This window comes from Protopterus annectens, chromosome 8.part0, assembly GCF_019279795.1.
Source record: "Protopterus annectens isolate FY-2018-M chromosome 8.part0, PAN1.0, whole genome shotgun sequence".
Lineage (NCBI taxonomy): Eukaryota > Metazoa > Chordata > Ceratodontiformes > Protopteridae > Protopterus > Protopterus annectens.
Window position 1 is genome coordinate 284,118,935 of NC_056741.1, and position 12,575 is coordinate 284,131,509.

A 12,575-nucleotide genomic window follows, 5' to 3' on the forward strand; every position below is an offset into this window, starting at 1 on the left:
CGGCCCTAAGGCCTATGCAAGTCTAGCCATAACAATTCCCTGGAAATTTCTTCCCACAGTATTTACTTCTCTGGGCCGCTGTCTAGCAGGGTGACTGACATGATCCCTGGGGTGAATTTCCTTTCTTCCATCCAATCATCAATGTTCCTTTTGAAGAGGGCCAATGAGGTGCTCTGCTTGACATGTATGGGCAGTCTATTCCAGAGTATGGGGAGTCTCTGGGTCAGGAACCTATCCCTCCAGCATGTTTTGTTCATTGTGATGATAAGGTTTAGATTTCAAAGTCAAAGTAAACTTTATTGTCAATTTGACCTGCACATAGTGCAGCTAAATTAAATTACGTTGCTTCGTTCCCAGGGCAGGAAACATACATACATACAATTACTATTTAATAATACTAGGACAGACATCACATGCATAAAATGTACCATTTAGGGCATTGCACAAGTAGATAGTGCACAAACCTGAATTTTCACATTAACAGGTACCTGTGAAGCAAAAATATTGCATATTGCATGATGCTGTTCTTCGAGTTATAACACAGTAATTATTATAAAATATATCTTCTTCATGTTTTTTTACAAGCTTTTACATTTTGAAGGTGAGGACATACCTGTTATCACAGTTTTCTGCAGGTGTGCTAAGGCTTCTTTGCAATTATGAACATTGTGTTGGGATCGTTTTCATATCCTCATAATAGCGTCATAATGATGCACATATAAGTATAGTACATGAACATGAGTTTTACTCTAAACCAGACAGTCCAGGTGCACAATGTGTGTTGAGCATTGCAAAATAAGATGCTTAGTAAAGGAAAAATCATTCACTGATATCATATGAATCATCAGTATTTAAGTGCAAAGTTTACTAATGAATGTTCATCACACAGAAGGAAAATACTGGCGCTCAACTAAATGTTATTGTATGATGTTTATGTGACCCTATACATTCTGCTATTTAATGATTTTCATGCAGATGCTGAGTCATGTAGAAGCTGTCCCATAATATATGATTTCTGCTCTATCCTTAAACCTACGTGGCATGCATTAAGCAGATTGGGAAAATTCTTACATTCAGCCAGTAACTACATTTGTAAAAATGCAGTATCAGTATATCAACTGTACTGATTTATTGCACTGTTTAATACATTTCATTAGCTTATAGCTGCTGATCAGAATTAGTAAATGACCAAAACATGGAGGCACATTTGCAGAGTGTTGTGCATCAATCCCATTTAAACAACTTGGTGACATTAGTACACAACTTGGGGAATATTGTAGTGACACACCGAAAAGCAGCATAATGTTTTCTGGCATGTGATTAGACTTCTGTGTAGTTTCACACTTGCACCTGTGTATCTGGATGCAATAATTCAGTCACTACATTCCAGCTCTGGTCAGATTGCATTTTCTTTGTGAGCTAAAGGAGTTTGTAGAGTTATTCAAGCAGTACAAATATATAACTACAGTTCTGTTTTTTCACAACTATAACTTTCTTTCTACATTCTTCCTGTGGATTTCAAAATGTCTGCATATTTCATGTTAGTCCTTGTCTTAAGAGAATACACTAGTGCTTACATGTCTCATTCCCTTTCCAGGTCCACATCCAAAATGCAACGCTTGCAGGAGGGGTTGCTGTTGGTACAGCCGCAGAGATGGTGATGACTCCATTCGGAGCAATGATTGTGGGATTCATTACTGGAACCATTTCTACTCTTGGCTTCAAGTATCTCAGTGTAAGTGACCAGACTGTTATCCTTGCTCCTTACTTAAGGGTTAGGTCAGAAATGGAGATAAACACAAATTATGTGGTTCAGTACTAAAGATACATTACTTTTCCTAGTAAACACAGAGAGGGCTGAAACTAAGCCCAGACTTGAGGCATATTTAAGATTCATGAGTGACATCAGGAAATAAGAATTATAAACTTATGTTGCCTCTACATAAAGTTCTATTGCGCTTGTTTTCTGCATTCATGTTTTTTAATCTGATAAACTTCATCGGGTAAATTTATTTAATTCACGTCCCTAAAATTCAAATCATGCTATGGATCACATCATTCATCCAATCAGTGGTCAGGTTTCAGCATGATAAACAAACAGTAATGCCCAACAGGGTGAGTGTTACGGGGAAACTAGTGGACCACCCAAGGTACTATGAGGCTCAGCTCCACAGGCAGAAGATCTCCCAACCATGAGAAGGTATGTAATTTCCCAGCAATTCCCTCCCAGGCAGAAGGTCTCCCAGAGGAAGTCTGTATTAATGACCATAGAACCTTCTTTATCTCTGTAAACTTCATTCACCTAACCACCAACAACTGGAACAACTCAGGATAAATATGGCTAGGCTTATAAGGGCTCTAGGGCCATTAGCATAGTAACCTTCTATGAACCTATGGACCTATGAGCCATAAGAAGGTATGTAATTTCCCTTTAATGCCCTTCCTCACAGAATGTCTCCGAACAATGAAAAGGTATGTAATTTCCCTGTATTAGAAAAGTGGGCTTTTCTAATGTTTTGCATTTGTTTTATTGTTAAATAGTTCAACTACCTAATAGGACTAACACAGTCAACAAAGAATGAATAAATAAGCACATAAATAAATGGATTTATAAATAAATAAATAAATGCTTGAAAGTTGGTATAGGATATGTAATGTTTGTTGGAAGAAGTATTTTTACATCCAAAAATATAAAGGTTATGGAAGCACTTAACAAATAATGTAAGACTAGTCAGCATACTCATATGCACAAGTACACACACACACACACACACACACACACACACACACACACACACACACACACACACACACACACACACACACACACACACACACACACACACACACACACACACAGTGACCTGCATCTTTCATTTCAATAGAGTATTCCTTGGAAGTCTTTGTAATTTCTACTGTAGCTGCAAGCTGTTCCTAATATTGTGGATATCATCTTTTTGTACCAAATGCTTACCAAAGAAAATTGAAAATGTCACTTCCATTGCATTTCTCCCCTCTGGGTGATCATCATAGTGTAGCGCAATTCAGATAACCAATTCAAAAAAGGACTAAAAGTGACAATAAACTATTGTGCACCACGTTAGAATAAATAATTCTCAACCTCCTTGTCATGACCGCCCGTAACATGCATATCCTAATATGTGTCTCAAACTAACATACAAAACATGTTTGTCAGTATTATTTACTCTTCTTGTATTTATCTTCTATTCTTTTGAAGCAAAGGTAGCAACTTGCATTTCTCACATATAGGTTGGAGTATCGCCTTGTATTTGAAAATGAAAGGGTTACTCCAGTTTACTTACTAATGTGAAAACACCTTATCAGGTATAAACATAAATATAGAGAGAATGGTGACAAGCTTCACAATACACACTTTACTATAATATAGACCATGTTGGAAGCTAACCAGTTTTGTGCAGTTTTCTTAGATGACCTACAGTTTGATGACAGATCTGAAATGCCAATGGCCACTCATAGAAGGGGACTATTAGAATTAGCTTTCGAACTTGGAACATTTAAATGTAAACTTTATTATTGTTATTATTATTATCATTGTCATTATTATTATTATTATTATTGTTATTAATTATTATTATTATGTATTCTGTGAACATTTAAATGTAAATGGCATTATGGGGATTGAATACTACCACTGGTACAAGTTGATATACAAAGGGCAGTTGGCCTTAAAGGCATACGATAAATGTGAACTACTGCCCTGGGTAACAGACAGGCCTGTCACACCAATATGTGCTTTAAACTGTACAAGTACAGATCAGAGTTATAATCACTGACTTACCAGGATTTCAGTCACCTCAGACTGAACCCAATGCTTTCCAGTGCAAGCTTAATAACGGTAGTTTAAATTGTCCTTAATTACTTTGTTGTCTGCCTCCTCCACAAACAGTATTTTCCAGAATGAGAAGTAAATTACAACTTTCCAACACAAAATACCCCATCTTTTCCAGTTTATGCTGCCCCTGCCACTAGTCAGTGAAAACTAACAAAAAAACCACATCTAGAGTTTACCCTTAAGATAAGCCAACCTTTAAATATTTAGATAGTAACATTAAGCGCAAAACCTTAAGCTAATGAATATGCCACAAGTTACAAGCATGTAAAGCTGAAAACCATTTAAGTGAGATAAATAAATTAAAGCATTTTATTACAAACAGTACATAATATGCACAAGTAGTTAAAAAAAGACATTTAAACAGATGCTTAGAAAGCACTAGCCACTAGCTTTCTATTTCAACTACTTTAAAGGACAACTGCACCCTTAATGTAAGTTTTCCCTTCTTTCACAGTGCATCTCCATACCTATGTTGATCTCCATACTTTCACATATTAAAAAACATGACTTAGCTTTAGGGAAGGAAGATAGAACAGAAACTTCCAAAATATCACTTTTGGAAGGGATAAGTTATCTCATTATTTGTTTATCCTTTTTCAAGAACTTGTCATAAATGGTATAACACATACATATAGATTCATGCCAAAAATGTCACTGACACTTTTCCTGATGATTCTCAGATTTGACAGTATATAATTTCATCAGCAGCACTCTGTCAGTGCATTTTGGGAAAGAAACAGCTTTCAGGGGAAACAAGATCACATCAGTGTATCTCTACACATGAGGGTATTCAGGGCTAGAAACAATGTTAAAATTAGTAATACGTGGGTATAGCTGTGCTGGCAGCCTGGCACATTTGGATTGCATAGAGGGTCATAGTAAAATAAGAAAAAAATGTACTTTATGAGGTTTTGCCTGAAGTGGTCCTTTAAATAAACAAACTGTGTCTTTAGTGTCCAAAGGATGTTCTCCAAAAGACTGATCCAATAATCAAACTACAGTAAATCCCTTATCTCACTGTATTGAATTAACATTTCCAGAAAGAATAAGATATGCATACCAACAAACTGTGAATGTATTTTATGGCATTATTTGCTGTGAAACTGATGACAGATGTAAGATAGGAAATATCAAAATAGTTTTGCTAGCATACCAGGCAGACTGAGCTGTTCAATATCGATTGCTATTCATATTTGACTAATTAGCTGAGCTTAGTAAGGTAGACAAATATATCCTGGTTGACTGAGGGAAGGCAGATGGGAGGAAAAACCAAGGCACTTGGCCAGGACATACACTTCACAAAATTCCACTTTAGGCTATGTTTTCTCAACTACTTGTTCAACATTTGGTAAGCTGTTTTTTTCACAGAATGTATAACACATATGTAAGAAAATTCAGTGAGTCACTGCAAATCAGTCTCTGATACCTTTACTGAAGATTCACAAGCTTAACTGTATTTATTACTCATTAGTTACATTCTAACTGAATAGAAGTTTGATCTGACAGGGCAGACTAGAATGAATTAATCTCATCAGGTCTGCCCTCACAATGAATCATGGGCAAGAAGTACCTGTCTGAGAAAAAAAGATCACATTAGTAGGGTTAGTACAAAGGTAAAAATAGCAATACATGCTCATTGTGCTGCAGGCAAGTTTGAATTGTTTAGAACTGCATGACTAGATACAGATATATAACGGTGTAAAGTATATTTTCTTCAGATTCTGTCACTAGTAATGTCTTAAATGTAATGCTCTAAGGCACAACCGGATGTTGGCTGTTGTCTGATAGCCACATACCTAAGGATATAGAAATGCATAAGTCTAAAGTTGAGGTGTCTTTCCTTAGTTAAGTTTATATCCATCACTCATTGTACACCCATTAAAAAGAGGTGCAGCATCCACAAATCTAGTTGACTAAATAGGCCCATTTTTGAAATAGTAAACTGTAATTACCACTGCAAGAAAATCCACTTAAATAGCCATATTTAAGTAAAACAAAATTGCTTCCATTGCTAGTCCACATTTGCCTAAAACTGTACTTCAGACAAGAGTATTTATCTGCCCATCAGAGCTAAGGAGATAATAGAAGACTTCTACAGTAACTTATGTAATGCCATCAAAACTGTAATAAAAATGAAGCCTAAATTAAGAGATATCCCAGAGATGAGCTACATAAAGCCACAATGATAGTAACACAAACTGCAGTCACACCACTAACTACCTTTATGAGTGTACAAATGTTCAATGTCTTAAAGGTTCTTACCTCACAAATACAAGGTAACTTACTTAAACAAGCAAAGAATACCATAGTATAATGGAAACTATTAAACTTGTAATAAATATATTTTGGTAATAAGTCCTGCATATATTAATGATCACCGCTCAACATTTGATGATGGATTTGCATACATTTCCAGTGAAAATTATACTTGGAGGCAATGCAAAAGTCTTTTTATGGATTACTCCAGTATCCCTGTTATCAAGTACTGATCAATGTAACAACCAACAGCACCCTGAAATGCCTTAATATTCTTTAAAATCAAATTATTCCTTTGTCTATACATAGATATACAATTTTATTCCATTTCCCATCAGAATATGTAATAACTGCTTAAGCTGTATACAGGAGTCTATTTTTGTTTTATCTGTTACTTTTTTATGCTTGTTTGGAGGAGTAATTATTTTAACTTCATTTACTGTACACTATAATACTTAATAGCACAGTGTACATTTTGTAAATATTTCTTATGTTGCTATATCTTTAGGTACTATGCCATGGTGTCAAATTTCAATTTTGTACCATTTTCATTTCTTATACATGTTATAGGTGCAGAAATGTAAGACAAATGCTAGAAAACATAAAAACAGATTTACTGAGCATAATATAATTCCCTGACTGCTTATGTTATGTTATGTAATGTTGTTATTAGGAAATGTATAATATCTCTGTTGAATGTATAAGTTTCATACTACAGATCTGTGCTATCTAGAAATGACTAGTATTTAAACGCTGTTTAGAACTAAGTGCTGATTGCACTGTAAGAGAAAAGGCAAAGGTTATGTTTGGGTGTCTGATCATAGCCAGATTGTAATGAATGGAACACCATGATTATGCTCCAATATCAGGAAAAAGATGGGCTATTTAAACATTACTCTAGCATGACACATATCAACAGTGCTTAGAAAGGTACTAATTGTTAAGCACCTTTCTAAACACTGTTAATATCAGATTTCATACTGGTCAGTGAATGTTGATAGTTCCAGCCAATAAATGACAGTGGCAAAAGTAAAAACAGCTTTGTTTGTGTCTGCTGTATAGACCTCTCAAATGCCACTGAGTTTATCTCATATTTTATCCTGTCCCTACTAAGCAGGTTTCATTTTCTGATAAACTACTGAGAATTGCAGTCTGTCAAAAATGCCAGAAGTAGAATATCACAATTTTTATTCTTCTAAAATACACATTGATGTAAAACTAGTCATTCTATCACAATTTTAAGTAAATTAGAGCAGAATTTAAAAATTCTCCCTTTTTTGATCCTTTGTCCTGCCTACTAATGGCAAACCTGATATGTGTTTTGCTACACCATTGCTTACTGCTTACTTAGAGCTTTACCAGCTTTCTAAGTTGGTAAAACACTTTATGCTTTTTCTTTTTTTTTACCCTTGTTTCTGTAACCAGTAATACATGGAGCAGATACAACTCCATTTACTACAAAGAACTGAAACCATTAATTATGTGTTCTCAATATAGATGCCAAGATTCACCTATTGTGCTTTGCCCTCGACGTAAATTTCTTAGCATCCATGTCTCCAACACATAATAATGAGGTTACAATCAGAGACTTGATCAAAATCCTCTTTATATGGATGAGAAATTAATTTCTTGTTATTCATTTTAAGAACACACGAAAATTCATTATGATTAAAAGAAATGGAGAACATTACCTTCCCCTCAAAATAACTAAATAAATAAAAACGAAGTTGTGTGACAGAATAAAGTCTGTAACTGCCTTGAAAGCTGTTGGTTGAACAGTTGTTTTCCTAATTTTTGCTATAATTTGCATTCCAATGCATAGTACATAACACTTGTTATAGATTTTAAAGTTGATTTTTACATTTCATTTCCCTACTCACTGACTGAATTTTGTGTGACAGTACAGATGATTTTTTTTTAATAACAGATACAGTTATGCTATAAGAAACTTGCTAACACTAAAGTCTAAATTAAGAACTTTATTTCAACAGGATCATTTTTTTTATTTTTCAAGCATACTCAAAACAAGCAAATACAATACTGTTTTTCTTTTGGCAGTGTTATTTTATGAAGGTTACCTTGCATTGTTAATGCAATTATATTCAAACTTCAATATTTATAAGCTCATTGCTTTGTTGCTAGAGTGGACTTCTGCTTACTGTAGTCACAGAACTCTGGAAAGAGACTTACACATTTTATTATATCTCTGCCTATGCAAGTACACTCCTCTACTTTTTGTCTTTGTTAATTTAAAGCATTGTTGTCAATTGTATAGGTTCATGGTTGAATACTAAGCCAACTGCTCTAAAAGGCCTTTCACCTAGCCAACAACTTGAGGTCAGAATCCAACCCTGTACCTTGTGCCTGTGATGTGAAGACCTTAACCATTATTCCAAAACCACCCATTCATGTACTCACTTCTTCCTCACAATGAAGGAATAGAATGGGGATGTGGCTTGGATGGCAGTCTGAAAGCAGCACAGGTTCCCTGCTCTGCAGTATCCCAAAACTTCTGACAGGATGTATTTACAAAAATCATCAATAACTACCTGAAAGGAATAAATCTAAATTCTGGAAACTTTCAGCTTTATATCACTGTAAATTTCAGCTGACAACCTTTATATTTTCCTTATAAAACCAAAAGCAAATTAGAAAAGGTGCCAAAAGTACAAATACCAGTAACCAAAGTCCAGAATAGCACCCAGGAGGGAGAAAAAGCAGTCCATGACAAGTAATGAAAACACTTCTTTAATGTCCAAAACACATAAACGTTTAACTTAAATTACTGCATTTTTATCCTCAATACAAAGACTTCATCAGATGCAATGTATCCCATACTACCATGCATTTAGAATCCCATCAATTACCTAATTAAAACATCAACTTGTCCTTCAATCATTTAATAAAAAGTTACAAGATATTCTTAAATAATATTTCTAATAAAATACATGTAGTAAGCTTAAAAAATATGTACATCTATATAAATTAATCATATTTGTGCAAACCGGGTCTTTATAACAGCTATTAAAAAAATATATTATGAATTCTTGCGCAAACTGTAAATATACATTTTATATAAAAACTAATGTAAGGGGTCCCTCTAGTGACCAGTCATTGCCAATGTAGTAAAATCTCTTAAAAAAAAATTGCTTCCATGGTACATGTTTTTTTAAAACCAATATAAACCCTTTTACATCACAATTTTGCAGCTCTCATTTTTAATAGGGAGGCTATAGAGATATTGTCATTCAGTCCAGGGGAAACATTAGCTTATAGTGTTATTTGCAACCACAGTTACCTATATTCTATTTTCTCCTCTCAAAGACCCCCTCCCCTCTTAGGTAATTTTTAACTTCTTCTAAGACAAAAAATGAAAAATGTGCATTCTCACATTCTTTTAGGTGTTTAAATAAAGCATTATTTTCTTTTTTCGTTTGAATGTCATAATGATGTTCGTAGAGTCTTTTTTTCAGTTTATGCTCTGTCTTCCCCACATAGAAAGACCCACAATCGTCACAGATCAACAAATAAACTAACCCAAAAGAATGACAGTTTGAAAATTCCTTTCCTTCTATCCATTTGTTTATACAAGCTAAAAAAAACTTTTCTTTATTTGCTAGTTATGTACATTGTGAACAATGGCCACATTTGAATGTCCCTTTGTTTTTCCTAACCATGTTAACATATTTACCATCTCATTCCAATAAATATTTTACATTCTGTCCCTTCCTATAAATGACTTTAACAGGTTCCTTGGGAATGTCACCTAAGTCCATCAACCCTACAAACCTTTCCCATTCATTCTGAATAATTTTCCTAACTAAACTAACACATCCATTATATTCCATTATAAATGCATTACTAAAATTTTCTTCTTGACCATTTCTCATTTCTGTACCTTCTCGTGCTATGGATTCTCCTAGGATAGGTTTAAACCTTTCCTTTCTCCCTTCTCTGACCTCTTTCTTAACATCATGTATCATTGTCTCTGGGTAACCCCTTTCTTTAAATAAAACTTCTAAGAAGTTACACTCTTTTGCAAAATCCATTTCTGCTGAGGTCATCCTATTAGCGCACACATATTGTCCCTTAATATTTTTATAATGAAAAGGGTGTGCACTTTTCTTTTATAATGAAAAGGGTGTGCACTTTCAAAATGAAGAAATGAATTTGAAAACGCATCCTTTCTGAAAATCTTGAAATTAAATCTGTTGTTCATTTTGTATATTTGTATATCTGAGTACTCAGACTTTTCATAGGAAAACTTATGGTTAAATAATAAAAAGTTAGTAATATTTCCTAGGAAACAAATAAATTCCTGCAACTTATCTAAGAAGCTGTCCATAGAATACATATGTCATCCGGGAACCTTCTGTATAACACCCAACAATCAGAGGACTTGGATTAAAAACATATTTCTCTTCCCATTTAGACAATATAAGATCAGCATAAGTAGGGGAGCATTCAGCACCCATCGCTACGCCCTGAATTTGTTGGACAAATTCCTTTTTAAAGTAAATATAGTTGTACTTTAGAGCCAGGTCCATTAAGTTTAGGCAAACTAGTTGTTCATTATATGTCAGTCCACCATCATCAAATATACTTCTTCTAATAGTCGAATACCTTCAGTGTGAGGGATGCTTGTAAATAAATCAACAATATCTATTGTAACAAACATAATGCTGTCATTGTACAATTATTGTTTGATTTCCCTTAAGAAATGCCAAGAGTCTCTCAAAATACTTTTTTCTTAAGCCATACTTTCTTTAATTTCATATCAACATACTTTGCCAATGAAGACGTTTTTGACCCTTCAGCCATAACTATTGTTCTTAAGGGTCTATATTATAACATCGAATCTTACAAAGATTGAATGTTATAATAGCGAACCCGTAATGTTGAACGCTGAAAACAGCGAAGGTGCAGGACACCGAATTCTTTCTCAGGGAAAGAATTCGGTGGGCCGTTGCTGTGGCTTTGATGTTTTCAGCGCTCGATATGTTGGAGCATTACGGGTCGGGTTCAGGTAAGTGTGTGATTGTGTGTAGGTTAGAGTTAGGGGGCGGGTTAGGTGAGTTAGGGTTAGGGAGTGGGTCAGGTAAGTGTGCGGTTGTGATGACGTTAGTGTTAGGGCAAAGGGTCAGGTAAGTGTGCGATTGTGTGTAGGTTAGGGTTAGGGGGCGGGTTTGGTGAGTTAGGGTTAGAGCGCGGGTGAGGTGAGTGTGCGATAGTGATGGACCTTAGGGTTAGGGTCGAGTTAAGGTAAGTGGATAGCTAGTAGTGTATGTAAAGTTTAGTTTAGATTTAGGTGTAAGATTTTAAGTGTATGTGTATGGATTGCTGTTTTTTGTGTGTGTTTGTGTTGTGTGTATGTTTCTCGGAATAGCGCTTTTTTCCCTGGGAAAAAAAATCACTATTCTGACTGTTCGATGTTTGTGGATTTCGGTGTTTAGGGTTCGATATTATAACACTCGATCTTTGTAGATTTCAATGTTAAAATATAGACCCGTTCTTAAAGGGGGTTTATCTCATTTTTATGAACCTTAGGAATTCCAAAGATTGTGGCTACTCTTGGTTTTTCATTTATCAAAAAATTGTAGGTAGTCTGATCTATCAACCCATCTAGTAACATGTCATTTAAACCCAAGTCAATTTTCCTGTATGAAATGTTAATCTCATTCCTAGTTGCACTAGTATATTTATTAGTGTCACCTAAAATGTTGGTCATTTTTCCTTCATACAGTATAAAATTCATTATGACTATCCCCCCACCTTTGTTGGGTTTCATAAACCTGATGTTCTTGTTATTTCTTAAATCAGTTAAAATTCTTTTCTCTTCAGTATTCAAGTTGGGTAAATTTTAATAATGGGGCTACAGAGATATTCTCATCAAATCAAGGGAAAACATTAGCTTGTAGTGTTATTTCCCAGCACAGTTCCCTATATTCTATTTTCTCCTCCCAAAGCCCCCCTCTTATAATGGAATATAATGAGTGTGCTAGTTTAGTCAGGAAAATTATTCAGAGTAAATGGGAAAGGTTTGTGGGGTTGAAGGACTTAGGTGACATTCCCAAGGAACCTGTTAAAGTCATTTATAGGAAGGGACAGAATTTAAATTTTTTATTGGAACAAGATGATAAACATGTTAACAAGGTTAGGAAAAAGAAAGGGACATTCAAATGTGTCCATTGTTCACAATGTACATATGTAGCGAATAAAGTAAAAGTTTTTTTAGCTTGTAGAAACAAGTGGATAGAAGGAAAGGAATTTTCAAACTGTCATTCTTTTGGGTTAGTTTATTTGGTGACAAACTGTCATTCTTTTGGGTTAGTTTATTTGGTGATCTGTGAAGAATGTGGGACTTTCTATGTGGGGAAGATAGAGCATAAACTGAAAAAAATAATCTACGAACATCATTATGACATTCAAATGAAAAAAGAAAATA

General features: G+C 34.7%; 1 protein-coding gene across 1 annotated transcript in view; it reads left to right on the plus strand.

Annotated features, from left to right (window-relative positions):
- RHBG (Rh family B glycoprotein) overlaps window positions 1–12,575 on the plus strand; it is a 371,751-nt gene that overhangs the window by 237,795 nt on the left and 121,381 nt on the right. The window contains exon 6 of the mRNA XM_044079784.1: window positions 1,598–1,735. Within this exon, the coding sequence (XP_043935719.1) occupies window positions 1,598–1,735 (138 nt within the window). The remainder of the gene's footprint in view (window positions 1–1,597; window positions 1,736–12,575) is intronic.